The sequence below is a fragment of the Budorcas taxicolor genome, chromosome 3 (genome assembly GCF_023091745.1).
Source record: "Budorcas taxicolor isolate Tak-1 chromosome 3, Takin1.1, whole genome shotgun sequence".
NCBI classification, from domain to species: Eukaryota; Metazoa; Chordata; class Mammalia; order Artiodactyla; family Bovidae; genus Budorcas; species Budorcas taxicolor.
Window position 1 is genome coordinate 21749467 of NC_068912.1, and position 18502 is coordinate 21767968.

The window sequence follows — 18502 nt, forward strand, 5'->3', positions numbered from 1 at the left end:
AACAGAGCATGAAAATGAAAACTTTGGCTTTGGTTTCATCTTGAGCTGGGCCTACTTGGTACCAAGTTGTTCCCTCAGCAACTAGGTTATTTCATAACCCACACCACACCACACTACCACCTTACTTCTCTTCTGCCTCCAAACGGTACTTCATTTTAGGGCTTCCTCACTTTATTATTTGAAAGGGAAGTGGAGAGCTGGTGGTTTCTTAATTTTAAACTCATTGCTGAGAAACTTCCCAGGAAGAAGAGAGGAATTATAAACACAGCCTGGAGGGGTTTATCACCTGTTTTGCTTCTGGGGCATAGATGCCATACCATACCAGAATCTATTGAATGGGTAAGGGTTGAAGTTATCTTTCAATATTCTCTTTTCACTCCTCCTCCCCTGCTCACCAAGCTTAGCCCTGTCTATAGATCTTTCTGCTGCAAAGATTGGTAGAAGGTAAAACATATTTCCCTTTCTTAAAAACCTCCTCCCATCATTTTGGTTTTTGGAAACATCTGTCCAATTTGGTGAGGGCTGTTTCTCCTACTCCCATGAAGTGGCTACTGTTTATGACTTTAGATGTATATAACTAGATTCACATTGGTGTTCCTCTTTTCTTTCCTTTTCCTCCACAATGATTATTAGAGCATGAGCTGATCAGGAAAATTAGAAGATACTTTGGCATTATGGCACTTCCTAATAGGAACCATGAGAAACTCCAGGAAGGGAAAAAGAATCAATGACCAGCTACTTATGTTTTTAATATGAATACTATTCTCTTCCCTTACCTCTTTCCTGGGTAAAATAGGAGAAAGATGATCTGGAGTATAGCTAAAGCATTCCCCTTTGGGAGAATTTTTTGTACATCTCTCTAAGATATATTTTCTTCTTGTTTCTGTAATCACCTTTATACTATATTATAGCTCAGTGCACTTCCTAAACTGAGTTTGGGAAATTTAATATTCCTGTAATTATACTTTCCGTTTAACAATTATACACTTTGCTTTTAGAAATAGGTTAGGAAACAGGCTACAATTTGCACATTTGGATCAGATAGGGAAAAGAGGAAAGTCAGCTTTCTTGCTTTTGAAATCATCTTAGTGACCAGTATATATGGGATCAGAGGTAAGGAATCTAACAACAGTTGTATTAGTACTTGAAAGGGATTTCCTTGAATTCTCCAAGCCCCATCTCTGTATTCCATGAAACACATGTAAGGTTGGAGCAGAGGCTCACTGCTTTTAAATAATAGGTGTGTCTATTCAGTTTGTATTTATGTTTATAACCCAGAAATCACAAACCCTCATTTCTCCTTTGCTGTTTTCTCTGGGAAGGGGTGTGAATTATGGAAAGAACTTGTCTTTGCATCTCCTTGATTATTTTTCTCAAATACCAACCAGTAAGATCCCAAAGAACTTGGAGAAAAATTGTTCCCTGATATGTCCACTTTTGGTGTTAAATTTTTACTTACCTTTTTAGTACTCTCTGTGTATTTTATATGTATAATTTTATATAATTAAAAATAGATTTTTGTCTAGTGAGCCATATCGACTCTTTCTTGAGACCCATGTATCAGAGAAGTTCTAAAATGACCCTCTTAAAAAAAGTTCAAAAAAGAACTTTTCTTAGTATTTTTAGGGTGGAAGAAATAAGATTGTACTGCTGGAAGAAGGCATCTGCCTCCCCTTCTCCAGAAATTTGAGGAGGCTGAATTTGGTTCTTGACCCTTTCTCCTCAAGTTCTGCCCTTTTCCACTAGCAGTCACACCCACTGTGGTGGCTTAAACTCTGTCATACACACGGTTCTCAAACCTGTTCCTTCCACCCCAACTTCTTTTGAGCTTTTACATCTGTATTTCCACACATTGCACATTACCACCTGAATGACACAAGCTCTTTGAACTTACTTATCTAAAATAAAACCCATTTCTCCATACATGCTCCTCTTTGACTCCCCACGTTACTGAAATTACTGCCCAGGAATCTAAGCTAGAACTTCAATTCTCCTTGAGATCCTTCAATTCCTCTTTGCCATCATCTAGTCAATCACTTACTGTTGAGTTTACCCCTATATAAACTTCCTAATCTGTTTTGTCCATATCTACTGGATTGGTTCATTCCTTTAGCATCTCAGGGCTGGACCACTGCAACAGCTTCCTAATTATCTCTACCTTCATTCTTCATATCCTCTACATTACTATTGGATTTCTTTCTAAAATACTTATCACTGTACCACTCCCTTGCTTAAACTATCATCTAGCTATCTTTACCTTTAGCAGCACTTCCCAAAGTTTTATATGTGAACCCTTGGCATTATCTGACAAGATTTTAGGTGGTAGATGGCCAAACATTTTTCATTTTTACTAGTTATGCTTTTATCTGAATTTGTAATAGAAAAATATGGTCTCCACTGATAGCAGTGATATTTAAACAGTATAAATTTGTTTGGGGCTTCCCTGATAGCTCAATGGTAAAGAATCCTACCTGCAATGTGGAAGACCCAGGTTCAATTCCTGGGTTGGGAAGATCCCCTGGAAGAGGGCATGGCAACCCACTCCAGTACTCTTGCCTGGAGAATTCCATGGACAGAGGAGCCTGGCAGGCTACAGTCCATGGGGTTGCAAAGAGGTGAACATGGCTGAGCAACTAAGCACAGCAGAGCACATAAATTTAAAATGCCAGTCTATTAAAGGAAAAAAGTCAAAAATAGTATGAGGGCTACTTGCAAATGTTAAAAATTATGAATACTAAAATATTGAATTAAAAAAATTTCTTGCCTATAGGGTAAGTTCCAAATTTTTAGCATGACATACAGTTTGACCCTAAACTATATTTCCAACTTTGTCTCCTAATTAGCATCAGGCATAAAAAATTTCTTGCCCTCCTGATATTTATTGGATATGTATTTAGCAATTGTCTGCTATGGATCAGGCACTGGTCTGAACTTTGAGGATATAGTTGTAAATAAGAATCTCTGCCAATGTGAAAGACAGTAAACAAACTAGAAAGTAAACAAAGTAATTCAAGATTTGATTTTAAGTTCTGTGAAGGAAATAAGAGTGAAGGATAGAATAGAGAAGACTCCTTTGAGTGACAGCAGGATTGCAGGGAGACCTACAGGATGGGGTTGAACCAGCCATGTGAAAAGCTGGAGGAAGCTCATCAGGGGCAGAAAGTTACCAAATGTCCAGAGATGAGAAAGTGTACAACACAATTGAGTATAGGGAGTAAACATAGTTGAGAAAAGTATAGTAAAGTAATAGGTGAGAGGGAAGAATGGTGGTGAAACAGTCTGGAGACATAGGCAGATCAGGCTGTGAGTCGGAATTTTATTCTAAGTGCAAAAATAAGTAAGGGGGATTTCAGTAGAGATGTGACCTTTTTTCTTTAAAGATCATACTATGTACTGTAGAGAATGGATTAATGTATCTTAGTTTCAATACAACTGTTTTGCCTGGAAAGCAAAACAGCCTTACAAGCACAGTGTAAATGGAAGCCCTCCCTTAAATGCACTCTCCTTAATTCCAGTCCTATTAGAAACTTGTATTGCTGTAGTACCTTGTAACAGCAATGATCACTTTCATAATATTATTATAAAGTGATTGTTGGTGCTGTACTTCCCCTTGTATTACCCCTCTACTATTAGACACACATATAGGCATTCGCAACTGATTTAAAAATTAATAAATGACTACTTATCCACTACTGTTTTTTAAGGCCTATGTCGGATTCCAGAATGTGGGGGCAATATTCTTTTTCCTCAGCTCCTGGGTTTTTAAACGTGAAATATCTGTACTATCCTCAAAGAAGCTAAAGCCTCTGTTTTCTTTAAAATCACTTTTTCTTTTTAATTCCCAGAAGCGGTGGGTAGAATTTAAGAGACTATTTTTAATTTAGGGGGGCGGGTGCGTGACCCCGGGTTTGCAGGATTTTAGTTCCCCCACCATAAACTGAACGGGGCCCCCGAAGTAAAAATGCGGAGCCGCCAGGGATTTCCTGAGACATTATTAAATAAAAAAAGTTGATACGTGTCTCATCAATAGTATTTCACGGGAAACCAGGTCGGCTGATTTTCTTGAGAGAAAGCCGATGCTGGGAGGGATTGGGGGCAGGAGGAGAAGGGGAAGAGAGGATGAGATGGCTGGATGGCATCACGGACTCGATGGACGTGAGTCTGAGTTAACTCCGGGAGTTGGTAATGGACCCGGAGGCCTGGCGTGCTGCGATTCATGGGGTCACAAAGAGTCGGACACGACTGAGCGACTGAACTGAACTGAACTGAACAGTACGTTCCAGACGCAGCTTTTTGAGGTAGCATTGCTGACTTAACTTTTTTTTTTAATGCTTCCATCAGAGATCCGGCTGCTCCTCGGTACAGTATAGGCCTGCAAGTTTTTAGAGAAAAAACTTTCTTCAGCTTCCAGTTCCTGGTATGGAAAGAAAAGAGACGAAAAGCAACCCGCTAATAAAAATTCGGCTGGGCTTCACAAGGAAATGGCAACCCCTTCCAGTATTCTTGCCTGGAGAACTCCATGGACAGAGGAGCCTGGCGGGCTACAGCCCATGGGATCGCAAAGAAGTGACACGACTTAGCGACTAACACTTTCACTTTTCACGTCAGTAGTTACTTCTCGTTGCTTAGTGTTAGGCGCTCAGTCATGTCCGAAGCTCTGGTTAAGAGGAACTCACTAGCCCCACCCACCCCCTACCTCGCCGCGCACGGGTGCCGCGGTCTGCTCTTGACCCGCTCAAGATGGCTACAGTTAACACTTCCGTTATCTTCCCTAACTAGGCCCGCCTCCATTGCGTATTTTTACCGCGCAGAGGGCGGGACCTAGTGTTAGTTTTTGATTGGTCAACTTGATTGATGACCTTTTCCCTCCGCGACAGTTTCCCGAGGAGCCAAGTGCCTGAGCGGCACGGACGAGAGTTGGAGGGAAGGAAAGATGGCGGACGTACTTGATCTTCATGAGGCTGGGGGCGAGGATTTCGCCATGGATGAGGATGGGGACGGTGAGGACAGTGGAGGCGGCTGCGGGAAGCGGGGAAGGTGCGAGAGAAGGACGTTTTAGGAAAATATAATCTTTCTCCCCAGTAGGGAGGAGACGAGCCAGGGACGAGCCAGGGAACCGGGTTCTGTTGGTTGGAGACTCCGCCCCCTTTGGGAGGAAGAGGGGCGGGCCGGGAAGGGACAGCCTGGAGGTGGTGGGGTTTGCTTTCAGATAATGTCTTGCAGAGAGAATATTGTTGTAAACAACTGTTACCTTTCTCACTTATTCCTTTTCTTCTGGGGCTCCAGAGAGCATCCACAAACTGAAAGAAAAAGCGAAGAAACGGAAGGGCCGTGGCTTTGGCTCCGGTGAGTGTTTGTGGGTGGAATGGGGTCGAATGGAGAGAGCTACGAGTTTTGGAATCCCCATTCAGACCTACGGTGAACAGTAGGAGAAGGGGGATTTCCGGTGATCTGCTGTGTGTTTCTAATAGAAGAGGGTTCTCGAGCGCGGATGCGTGAGGATTATGACAGCGTGGAGCAGGATGGCGATGAACCCGGACCACAACGCTGTAAGTAAATGGAACCTGTAGGAATCTGTCTGTACAGAGTTAGGGATCAATGAAGTAAAACCCAGTAGGCATGGAGTCAGAGGTCGCTTAACCAATCTCTGTGGAGCCTGCACACACACTACTTACGTGATCTTGCTTAAGTGTTTGTTGTGCTCAAAAAACTTTCCTCTGTTCCCCTACCTACAGCTGTTGAAGGTTGGATTCTCTTTGTCACTGGAGTCCATGAGGAAGCCACGGAAGAAGACATCCATGATAAATTTGCAGAGTATGGAGAAATAAAAAATATCCACCTCAATCTGGACAGACGTACAGGATATCTAAAGGTATCCTGAGCCATACTCTGTTGCTTCTCTTCATCCATAACCCTTAGACAGCATTGGTAGTTCTCCCACGTTGGCTGTGGTTGGCCAAGAGTTGAAATAAAATGAGATTGGGAATTGATTGTTAGACATAGCAAAGAGGCAGAAACAGACAAGTTGTATGTATAATAGGGATGTGACGTGCATTTGTTGTTTAAGGTTGATAGATTTTTCTAGTTTAGTAGAAAAGAGCTTGATGGGAGTTTTGATGATCTGTTTTTTTCTTGTTCTAGGGGTATACTCTAGTTGAGTATGAAACATACAAGGAGGCCCAGGCTGCTATGGAGGGACTCAATGGCCAGGATTTGATGGGACAGCCAATCAGCGTGGACTGGTGTTTTGTTCGGGGTCCACCCAAGGGCAAGAGGAGGTAAAGTGCAGAGGGCAAAACATTATCTTAGTGGAAGGAATATGAGCAAAGCAGAATAAGGACATAGTATTATGTTCCTCTCATGGACCCTGCCCCTTTTCCTTCTTTCTAGAGGTGGTCGGAGACGCAGCAGGAGTCCAGACCGGAGACGTCGCTGACCCATCCTCTGTTGTTCAGGTGTTCTCTCCAGAGATTCCATTTGACCATGCAACCTTGGAGAAATACGGCTGGGGTGGAACTCACTGTGTTTATATTTAATGTTACACTGTTTAGTGTTTCTTTTGAATTATGAATAAATGTACAATTTTTGTTTTCTAATTACTTTCCTTTTCTAATATTGCAAGCTCTGGAGTACTATTTACAGTGAGGCAGTATGGGTCACTGTGAAGATATTTCTCCCAGGGACTGAATTCTGTGTGAGTTTCTACGTTAGATACAGTCTCCAGTGTCAGGGTCAAGTAGAGACACTGCTCAGTATTTCTTTTTTGAAGCTAAGAGAGCAAGGGTAGAAGTAAGATGTTCTCATGACAGTAAGGAATAATCATTCATTCTGTTCCTATATATGCTGTCCTGAGCAAGTGGTATCATAGAGATGTCTCTTTTTTCTCTCCTGCCTTTCTTGTTGCTACATTTGTTTGTACTTCCATCTGTCTAAGGGCTTGAATCTCCTGTTGGGGCACTCTTCCAGAACCTCCTTCCCTGGAGGAGTCTATACTATGTTCTTGATGCCGTCTTTGGCACCCAAAGGTGAAGGCCCCATAGAAGAGAGGATCCAGAGGAGCATTGAGGAGGCCAAAGAGGAAAAGGATGTGGCTGAAGCTAGGAGGCACTTCAGTTAGCATGGTGGGAGAGAACCAGTACCAAAGACCCAGAAGGTAATAAGGTGTCCAGCAGAAGATGAAGGTCAGCAGGACAAGTAGGGCCAGTAGTAGGGCCCGATGACGAACATGGGAGTGATTGTCTAAGGAGTGGCAGATGGCAAATTCACCTGCAGGGGCTGGGAATTTAGAAAATACACTCGAATTCAGAACCACTTAGCTTCTAAATTGATAGGCAGAAATTGTGAGATAGAGCTCTTCCCTCTATAAGAGAATGCTGCAAGCCCTCCTCCCCTTCCCAGCCTGGAACTATATGCTCCCTTCCCATCAGAGATTATGACAGACAAGCTGGAAAAAAGGTTTCAATTGAGGTGCTGTGGTACATGAAGCTACAAAGTCTGTTTGAAGTGTTGGTGTCCAAGAGCAAAGGAAAATACTGATCTCCCTTCTCCTTAATTCTTGCCTAGCTAACTCAACTTCAGAGAATGATGGCTAGTGGCTCGTTAGAATTGAAAGCATTCAATGAAGTTAGTGTGGCTTTAGCTGCTAGAGATACAGTTTGTTGTTAGTCGCTAAGTTGCATCGGATTCTTTCGTGACCCCACAGGCTAAAACCCACCAGGCTCCTCTGTCCATGGGATTTCCCAGTCAAGAATACTGGAATGGGCTACCATTTCCTTTTCCAGGCGATCTTCCCAACCCAGGGATTGAACTTGAGTGTTCTGCAGTGCAGGCAGATTATTTACCACTAAGCCACTGGGCAAGCTCCTTGGTTTGATAGATAGCTATCATATTAATGAGGCTAGACAATAGTTTTAGGGTATGGGTTAGGGCCTGGGGGTTGGAGTCTCACTGTGGTTCCCCTTCCTTGTCTGAGGAGTGGACACATTGCAGACAATGCGGCTATAGCAGATGGTCATTGCAGTCAGTGGCAGCAGAAAGAGGCAGCAGAAGGTGAAGAGGTTATAGATGATCTCTTGCCATAGAGACTTGGACAGTGTGGGACAGGAACAGCTAGATTGGAGTCGAGGACTATTAGAACTGGTTTCCCTTCTCCCCTGCCAAGCTACCTACCAATTTAACACTATCTCCTCCTGATTAATTCATTCTTTTTTGTGTGTGTGATTGTTAAGAAATTTGGGAGCTAATACAGTGCATAATCTCAATCCATTCTTAATTCCCTTCAGTGCTGAGTAATGGTACATCTGTGGTGTCATATTTAAAAGGTTAGAAATGTATCTTGAAAATCCCTATTTTCCTCTTAGGCTATGCTTATTAAATCCAGGACTTAAAAGAATCCTGTCTTTTGAGTACTATCTACCATTTTATAAGAGGATATCTCTACCACCTCACCAACATTTTTTTCCCTCACCATTTTTAGCTGAAATTATTTTCCTGATGTGTCTGTGATTAATTCTGTGGGAAAAATAAATCTTGTATAAAATGGGAGGTGCTAGAGTTGCAGGCTATTTTGCAGTCACTCTCTAAAGTGACTTTAGTAATAGTCCTATGTACAATAATTATAATGGTAAAATAACATTAATAAAATTTAACATTTTCCAGATGCTGTTGGCTGCCCCTCCTTTTTTTGGTAAACTAGTTTTTGGTTTGAATCAGTAAAGAGCATTTTTCAATTGAGAGCTTCAGGGTTTGTACCTTAGTTCAGGTAAGGTAGATTGAGTCAGTATTAGTTTGATAAAAGGCAAACTTAGTAGGTATCAAATTCCTAGATATGAGGCCTTTCAGAAAGGGATTTCAGCTGGCATGAGGGACTTTTAGGAAAAGTGAATAGTATTAGTTGGAGACATGATTTTATGAACTGCTTGGAGTTATGACCAGGCTATTCTACTTGGGGAGTGGTCTTTCCTTTACCCCTATCTTGAGTCCATATATTCCTGGATGGGTTTTTGTTTTTTTCTTCTTTTGGTGGTGGGGCTTGGTAGGGGGCAGGGAGAGTGGTGTGGTGAGGGTGGTGTGTGTGCATGGCTTGGCACTATGCCTAGAAAACATCTGACTTGTGAGAAGAAGGTTTAAAAACAGGCAAGGTTTGGGGACTTATATTTTAGTCCAGCCTCTTGACTATTTTATATGCATTTTATATTTTACTACCTACTATAGAAACCTTTACTTCTGATACTTGGAAATGAGTCTATGAAAATAATTTCTACCTACACCAATATTCCCTTGACCATGCTAACAATTTTTAATTGACATTTTAAATGCAACATGTGGGCACTGCAGAACTTATACAAGAGGTTGATAATTTTTTTTTTAAAGAGGTTGATAATTTGGAACCCAAAATAACACCTTTTGCACCTGAATCATGTTACCATCAGTTTGCAATTGAAGCAAATAGAAATTGCATTGTTGGACTGTCAGGCTCCAAGGAAGGATGAAATTCATCTATTCCATAATCTGGTGGTCTATGCATTTCAAGTGATTTAGCCAAAGTTATCCAGTTAGTTAGTGGTAGAGCCTAGACTCAGAAAAAACAGAGCAAATAAATACAAACAACAAAAACAGTCCTAATTCTAATTCCCAGTCCACTTCTAAAATTAATTTCATATAAACCTAATTAATTTCTTTTGCACTGAGCCAACAGGCAAAGGGGTCCTGTTAACAACATACTGTTGGAAGCAGTATTTTTTGTTTGTCTTAGAACTGCAGTCAGACTAACTTTTGGTAGTTACATTTCTAATATTTGAGGATTTAAGAATCCAATCTTAAATGTGACTACAATGCATTATTCCAGAGACTGAAATGTTAACCCCTCTCCCTGACATAATCCCAACCATAGGCTCAGAGATGCTGCTTTACTCCCTTTCCCCAAATGGTGTTAGTGGTTTTGTTTTGAAGGAATTGCTCCATATTTAGCTTTTTTTTTCTTCTTCTAGATTTATAGTTTGTTTTCAATACTGAGATTTGATTAATTGGTACTCAAGTTCAGATGCACCTTTTTGTTTTAGTTTTGACACAATAAAGCTAGAGTAAAAAATACAAATCTGATTATGTTACCCTCTGCCTTTTACTTTAGTGTTTCCCCACTGCCCTTAGGATAAAGTACAAGCTTAATATTTGTGAAGTTGGTTCTTCCTTCCCCTCCAGGCTCATTACTTGCCATTTTCTAGCCCTCAACTTTAACTGCGATTACTTTTGAGATTTTCTACCCTCCACCTTCTCCAGCATTCCTCCTGCTTTGTCCTAACACCTATCTTTCAAGAATGAAATTTTGATATCTCTGGGAAGTCAGGAAGCTTTCCCTGAATGACCAAAAGTGGGTCAGACACCCCTCATTGTTCCTTAGCTCCTTATGCTTAGCTTTAGCATAACACTTAACTGGACATTATATTGTAATTGCCTACTTATTTGACTCTGCACTCCTCTATAAATTTCTTGAAGGCAGGACTTTGTTGCTCTATCCTTAATAGAGCATTTAATGCACTTGGGGGAACTGCATTATTTTTTTTTAATTGATGAATGAAGGTATCACGAAGTTTTACCCAAAGTCCCGGATTTCACTCTTTTTTTTTTTTTTTAGTTTTCTTGTCACTGTCTTCTTAATGTCTTCCCTTGGAGGAAACTCCATGCTCTGAAGCTTTCCTGCAATAATCTGAAGAAGGTTGGGACTACGATGATGCAAAGAGGTGGAAGCCAAGTGTAGTAAAAACAGACTCAATAGAAATACAAATTAACATGTAATGATCTTAACTTGTAAAAAAGCAGAGGCTCCCACCCTGAGGATTAATGTTGACTATGGCCAAGCACACCCCTTGAATCCGAAGGCTCATGTTATGTACTCAAATTCTTGTCCAGACTAACCCTGAGTCCCAAGTCACTCACCTGGGGCAAGGTGAGCAGGAAGCTGAGTCCCCAGGCTACCCCAACAAGTTTCCTTCCAGCTGAGCGAAGTCCAAACGGGTGGAGTATGGCTGCTTGGTGGTCGAGCCCAATAATTACAGGCAGGAAAGCTGCGGCCTACATGGCTACTAGTTTCAGGAACGTGAGTGTACGACATGCAAAGTCCCCGGCCAGCCATTGAACAGTGATATTCCAGGTCGCATCTAGGGGCATAACCACAAAAGTGACCAGTAAGTCGGCAACTGCTAAATGGGCGAACAGTCGTCGTACCGGCGAGGGACGGAGCTGGCTGGGTTGCGGCCGTATCCCTGACCACACCACGGCCAGGTTCCCTCCAGCCGAAGAAACAAACAGCACGACAGTCACTCCCACTCGCACCTTGGCGGCAACTGAGAAGGTGGGCAGCTCTGCGCCCTCCACCTCTACTCCTGATCCTACCCAGACCTCCTCCCCCGCCGCTGATGACCCCCAAGGGGTGACGTTGCCTGCAGACATGGTGATCTGGAAAGAAAAGGGGCGGGGCGATGAAGTGTGGGTCTGAAGAGGTGAGCTGCGTCCAGTTTCTTCTCCCTCCTCAGGATCTGAGATGGTTATTTTGCGAATTTCGTCCACTAAAGCCTCTATCTCTGGAGACTCCGTCTGTAATCTGCAGGTCGCCTGTCCAACTGTCAGGGGCTTGTAGGGACTAGGAATCTGGTGCTGGCTTCTACTTCCGCAGACTCCTTTAGCCCCCTGGAGCCCTGAATTCGATAGAAGCGTGAGAGTGTGTGTGTGTGCTGCGAGTGTTCCGCTGTAAGCACCCCTGGGTCAGGGGCAACCCCATCCTAGTGGTCCTGGAGAGAGCACTGCGGCGCCTTCTCGCTCCGCCCCGACTCCTGCAAGCCTCGCCCTTGGTCCAGAATATTTAAAGAAGACTGTGCCTCTGGAGGCTTGCTCATGAAATAGAGATCTTGTGATTAGAGAACGAGACGACGGAGACCACGCACACATACACACACCCCTCCACCTCCCCCAATCCCCCCTGCCAAACACACAAACCATACAGATGTAGGCCCAGAGACAAGTGCTTCTCGTTCTGAAATTCCGTTTCAGGGGCCGGTTCCACTCGCTTTAGTTTCTAATGATGTTTGTCCCTCGTGCGGCACCGTTGGGTCGTTCGGGAGGCGTGACTAGGGGCGGGAAGCGAGGCGGGAGCGGAGCTGCAGAACGGGTGCCGCCGCTGTCATGGACGCCTGGGTCCGCTTCAGCGCCCAGAGCCAGGCCCGGGAGCGACTGTGTAGGTGCGGCCCGAATAGGAAAGGGGGACGGGCGGGCGGGCAGAGGAAGAGCCTCGTGAGGCGAGGTCAGTTCACACTACGGGGGTCAAAAAGGGTCAACTCGGGCTACGGGGGCCCGGACGGACCGCGAGGGGCTGATTTGAGCCGGCCGCGAGGCCTTGATTCGTTCCTGCTCGTGAGAAAGATGGGGAAACTGAGGCACGAGTGGGCCAGCGGGCAGGCGGCTCAGGGTTGTGTGTTCACATAAGACCAATACTTTCCTCCCTGGGCGACGGTGGGACGAGGAGCGTTCTCCCCGTGACAGATAGAGATCTGGACTGTGTCCTCAGAGCTAGGGAGGCACTCCTGAGTTCCTGTTATCCCCTTTACCCTCCGCCCTCCACCTCCGCCCTGCCTTCTAGTCTTCATTCATCTCAAGGGCCTTGAAGATCTCTTAGTGCACCTATTTTGAAGACTAACCTGTCCTTCAGCCATCTCTCGGCCCTTCACAGAACATTGCACACGCACACTGAGGTGCTTGTGGTCTTGAGATGGTCCTCCTGCCTTCTTCACTCTCCTCATCAGGCTGCATCATTGTTAAATCTCATTTCCTCAATTCGAAGTAGTGTTCCCCAGCCCATACTAGGCTCCGTTTTATCCTCAATGCCTTTCTCTTCCCTTGGCCTGGGGGAGAAACTAAGATATAGGCCTGAAGAGGAGGAAAGGGAACGGTCTCAAACTGGGAAGGGGGTGATCCATGGTTGCCTTTTGGAGGACATTTTTGAGGGGGAGATGAAGGAGGTCTCTACCTTACCTCTCTCTCCTCCAGGGCTGCCCAATATGCTTGCTCCCTTCTTGGCCATGCACTGCAGAAACATGGGGCCAGTCCTGAGTTACAGAAACAGATTCGACAACTGGAAGGTCATCTGAGCCTAGGAAGAAAGCGTAAGTAACTAGGCCTTTCCTTTTATTACTCCAATACTTCTTCCATCCCCAGCCATTATTCCTTAGTCCCTCCTTCCTATTTTTGACCAGTGCCAATGCATCGTGGTTTGCCTCTATACTTATCCTGTGCAGGCCTCCCAGCTGAGATAAGACAGCAGGGATAAGGTCAGTGAGGGATTGGAGAGAATGAGGCAGATTTGAGAAAGCTAAACTGGGACACAAATTAGTAAAAAATTTGAACTAAAAAAGATTGAACTTTCTGCTGTTTTTTAAAAAGTTGTTTATTATTGTTTCTATCACTTGCCTGACTTTCATTCTCTTGCTTTCTCTCTTTCTCTGTATCTTGTTCTCTGTCTGCCTTTCTACTTTCAAATCCTTCCTTTCCGTTGCTAATCTCCACAAGTTCTACGCCTTGGTAACTCAGCAGATGCCCTTGAGTCAGCCAAACGAGCTGTGCACCTATCAGATGTTGTCCTGAGATTCTGCATCACTGTTAGTCATCTCAATAGAGCCTTGTACTTCGCCTGTGACAATGTCCTGTGGGCTGGGAAGTCTGGACTCGCTCCCCGTGTGGATCAGGAGAAGTGGGCCCAGCGTTCTTTCAGGTTTGATATTCTTTTATCCTACAAGGTCTATCTATTCTTCATACTGCCTACCTTGCCTTTCATGAGAGAACAGTCTTTTAAGGTCTTCCCAGAATATACACATCTGAATCACTTGGCTTCCAATCTTCATTTAGATCTTAAACCATCAGAGAATAACGAATGGGGGCAGATGGAAGAGGGATGCTCTTTCATGGCGAATGACTAAGATTGGACAAGACTAGATATTAATTATATTGCTTTAATTCTTCTTCTGTCTATACCACAGATTTATGCCCCTCATTGTCTACACATTCATTCATTCTAAAAATATTTAGTAGCTGCTTACTATGAGCCAGGGAATAAAGCCAAGAGCTAAGTAGATATGGTTCCTGCTCTCATGAAGCTTCTAGTTTAGTAGGGGAGTCTGATATTAAAACAAATAATCACCAAACCGAATATTTGTGGGAAAATATAGGATGTTAGCCCCTGGAGAAGGGCATGGCAACCCACTCCAGTATTCTTGCCTGGAGGATTCCATGGACAGAGGAGCCTGGCGAGATACAGTCCATAGGGACAGAGTCGGACACAACTGAAGTGACTTAGCACATACGTAGGATGTTAGAGCTTTATAACAGGGGGAGCTAATCTAGATATAAAGGTCAGGGAAAAGAGAACCCTTTGAGAAAATGAACTTTTATTTCAGACCTGAAGTCTGAGTAGAAGTTATACAAAGCAAGCAGTATAAAGAAGAAACAGAAAATAACTTATTCTAAGGCTTTGAGGCAAGAAAGACTTCTTGGAATTAGATCAGTGGAAAGAAAGCCAGTGTGGTTGACAGTATTGAGGAAGGGCATAAGTTCAAACTGGAGAGGTAGACCAGGGCCAGATCATTCATGCAAGGTCGTCTAGGTAATGGTAGGATTTTTTTCATTTAGTTTTGTTTAAATTTTATCCTAAGTCCAGTGGTTCTGAGCAGGGATGTGACATGATTCAAACTGCATTTAGAAGATCTGTCTTTCTGTACTGTGGAAAATGGATTGCAGTAGAACTAAAGAGGAGAAGATTCTTTAATGTGACCATGAAATGATGTTGGTTTGGATTAAAGAGCAGGCTGGTAGTGAAGGTGGAAAGGAATATGATTTGAGAATTAAATTTTCTGTCTATATATCACCTATATTTGTTTTTTGCTTCCCTATGATTCGCTTTGTTATTTTACATTATATTGCTTCTTTCCATCTCTGCTTATGTCCTGCTTTTCATCTTTCTCAGTGATTTACAATTATAACAAGGCTTATGGTATATGAGGGATGGGGGCAGAGGCATGGATAGAATGGTATGAAAAAGCAACTCTCTAGAAGAGTTTCTATGCCGTGTCTACTCTTTCATTCCATAAATATTTCTTTAGCTCTTACTATGTGCTAGGCATAAATCTAGACACAAAGATGCAGTGGTAAAGACAAACAAGATCCTTGCTCCTATGGAGCTTACGTTGTAATGGGAAGGGACAAAGACACAGTAAATAAGAAAAACATCAGAGAGTGGTAAATGCTGTGCAGGAAATTAAAGTAGGGTCAAGTGATAAGATGGTAAATGGCTTGCTACTTTAGAATGGGCGGTCAGAGAAGACCTTCCTGAAGGGGTGACATTTAAGCTCAGACATGAGGTGCAAGGAAGAGCCAGCCATGTGAAGGTTTTGGAGGGAGAATATTCCAGATCGAGGGACTAGGTAATGTAAAGGTCCTAAAGCAGGAATCAGCTGAATGGGATCAAAATATAAAAAGAAACCAGTGTGGTTGGAGCCTAGTGGTTGAGGGAAAGAATGGTACAAGATAGAGTTAGAGAGGCAGAGTCACTTGTTGAGTTCTGTAGTATTTTATTCTAAATGTGATAGGAAGGAAACCATCGAGAGTTTTAAGAAGGGGTATAATGTGATTTACATTTATGTCAGCTGCTGTATGAAATTAGATTGTTAGGTGTGGTGGGCAAGAGTGACCATGGGGAAACCAGTTAAAAGACTAAAGTAGTAGTTCAAGCAAGAGATGATGGTTGGTTAGACTAGTGGTCCCCAATCTTCTTGGCACCAGGAATCAGTTTTGTGGAAAATTTTTCCACAGACCAAGGGGGTGCAAGCAATAGAGAGAGGCTGTAAATACAGATGAAGCTTCGCTGGCTTACCTGCCACTCACCTCCTGCTGTACTGCCTGGTTCCAGGGATTGGGGACCCCTGGCTTAGACTATGGTCTAAGTATAATAGATAGATGTGATTGGATTCAGGGTCTATATTAGAGGTAGGACAGTTATACTGAATACAGACCACTATTTTCAGAATGGATTAAAAAAATTTTTTTTATGTAGACTGTTCTTAAGGAATTTATAATTAAAACATTTGGCAAGCTTGGCTTCTTTTTTTTCCTCCCTTTTAACAAAAGGATTGGATTTAAATTATGTGTGTGAATCTTTGAAACAACTGAAGCTGTTCTTTTAAAAAAAAATAAAAAAGTTGCATTATTGTAGTTCAGGTTGAATGCATGTGTGCTAATGGGTTGCCAAGTGGAAAAGTGAAATTTGAGGTTAATCTTGAACTATTTCGTGATCTTCATTACTTTTAAACCAGGATCTTAAGGTACACATACATAAACACATTAGTTACAGAAAGGTGGAAGGACATTTCTAATGGTAATAACATTTACTTCTGATATTCTAATGTATAATCTATTTGCACTATGAGGGAAAAAAGTTTAAGTGTTCTGTTGGATTTGCTAGGTGGGTATATGTACCCGTCCTGACCCTTCTTCCCTGTGTATCCCAGGTACTATCTGTTTTCCCTCATCATGAATTTGAGCCGTGATGCTTATGAGATCCGCCTACTGATGGAACAAGAGTCTTCAGCTTGTAGCCGGCGACTAAAGGGTTCTGGAGGAGTCCCAGGAGGAATTGAAACTGGAGGACCTGGGGGTCCAGGGGTTCCAGGAGGAGGTCTGCCCCAGGTGGCTCTGAAGCTTCGGCTCCGGGTCCTGCTGCTGGCTCGGGTCCTTCGGGGTCATCCCCCTCTCCTGCTGGATGTAGTCAGAAATGCCTGTGATCTCTTCATCCCACTGGACAAACTAGGCCTCTGGCGCTGTGGCCCTGGGATTGTGGGGCTTTGTGGCCTCGTGTCCTCCATCTTGTCTATTCTCACCCTAATCTGCCCTTGGCTACGACTCAAGCCCTGATATGCTGGTACAGGATAAGGAGGGGACCTGAATTGGTGAGATGGAATTTTATAGATCGTCCCTGTGTCCCAGCGTCATTCTAACTCCACTTCTTGGTTAAAGTTAAAAATCCAGAGATTTGGGAATAAAAGGAAGGAGCTTTGGGGAAGATGAGATGAGAAAAGGTGAATTGTGAAATCAACTGGATGATTCAGATGTTCAGATCTGCTCCAGCTTTTGTTCTTTTCCTCCTTCATTGCACTGTCTGTGTCTCTCCTGACTCTTCTTACTGCCTCTTAAGTCTGTTTAAGATTCTGTCTCTGTATCCCTTTTGTACCTTCTCAGCCCCCTGTCATAGGAATTTAATCAGCAGAGTTACTTTTTGGTATGGGAAGTAGAAGTTATGGTCTGTAAGATTCAAATTGTCTTCTTCCTTTTCCTCACAAAAGTGACATGTGGCAGTTATTTTTGCCTCCAGACTCCAGATCATAATTTTAAAGGCTTTGCGTCCCAGTGGGCTCTTCCCACATGCACCAGAAGTAGTTTCATGCTTCTTTTTCCTTGCTCATGTCTACCTCACTACCTTCCCTCATGATTTGGCATTCCCCTTCTTTCTACTCACACTGCAAGTTTCTGCTTACACTTTGATTTCATGGCTTTGTTCTAGCCTTTCCATACCCCTTCTTTGCCTATCCAGAATGATGCTATGTTTAGCATCTTGTAAATATTGTATAATGATTCTGTGTAAATAGTTGAGGCCTAAGCCCATGATGGACAGCAAGCCTTCCAGGTTAGCAGATTAAAGATCAATTTGCTCATTGATATTTGGTCTGGTCCTGTGTGTTCTGGTCATCTGAGGCCCCTATTTCTGTTACTTTGGTTTGGGTTTTCCATGGGATCAGCCACTGGCATCATTACCTGCAGACTTTTATTGAGTGTCTACAGTATGTAGGCCATAATACTAAGTGGTAAAGATATAAAAAGCTAAGAGGCACCATGGTCCCAACTGCAGAAGTTTATAACCTAGCTGAGGAGATGAGGGTATAATGGTAAAGTAATTATACTGGTTCCACAAAACATACCCCATACCAATTTATGGTTTATATTTCTTCCAAAAGCTATAATACCATAGGTAGCATAGGCTAAGAGTCACAGGCAGAACTAAGTGGAGTGGGTGAGTCTTGGTTTGTGGGTGGGCTGTGTCTTCCCTTGTTCGAACTCTTTGAGTAGGTGGGGAAATGGTATCACTGTTATCAACTCTTTCATTTTCCATATTCCAGATTGAGATAAGTAAGGTTAGGAAGTAAAAAGAATCTATTTCCCAGTCCTATCTTCTATTCCAAACTCGGGGAAAGCATTATTGCTTCCAACAACAAAGGACAGAAAAAAAGGAATAGAAAGAAATGACAGAAAGAGTTATGTTCCCTTTGGAAACTGAGATGATGCCTCCAGGGGGCAGCACCAAGGCAGAGAAATACACTAAAATCTCATTCCTCCTTTCCTTGGGCTAGGGCTCCCCACAGTTCCCCACCATCACTCCTCCCATTCCTTCCAACTTTATTTTTAGCTGCCA

General features: G+C 43.1%; 2 protein-coding genes across 3 annotated transcripts; both read left to right on the top strand.

Moving 5' to 3' along the window:
* Positions 1 to 4882: 4882 nt before the first annotated feature.
* On the top strand, positions 4883 to 8657 carry RBM8A (RNA binding motif protein 8A). Of its 2 annotated transcripts, none has more exons than XM_052637084.1 (6): positions 4883 to 5000; positions 5287 to 5346; positions 5472 to 5549; positions 5736 to 5872; positions 6142 to 6278; positions 6391 to 8657. In XM_052637084.1, exons 1-6 carry the CDS (start codon positions 4934 to 4936, stop codon positions 6434 to 6436), a joined length of 525 nt encoding a protein of 174 aa, XP_052493044.1. In that variant the 5' UTR covers positions 4883 to 4933; the 3' UTR covers positions 6437 to 8657. The 2 variants fall into 2 exon arrangements, with proteins under 2 accessions (XP_052493044.1, XP_052493045.1); XM_052637085.1 differs by having other exon boundaries at positions 5475 to 5549.
* Positions 8658 to 12146: 3489 nt separating this feature from the next.
* PEX11B (peroxisomal biogenesis factor 11 beta) lies at positions 12147 to 17749 on the top strand. Its single transcript, XM_052636753.1, has 4 exons — positions 12147 to 12233; positions 13039 to 13154; positions 13558 to 13759; positions 16548 to 17749. Exons 1-4 carry the CDS (start codon positions 12178 to 12180, stop codon positions 16948 to 16950), a joined length of 777 nt encoding a protein of 258 aa, XP_052492713.1. The 5' UTR covers positions 12147 to 12177; the 3' UTR covers positions 16951 to 17749.
* Positions 17750 to 18502: the final 753 nt, after the last annotated feature.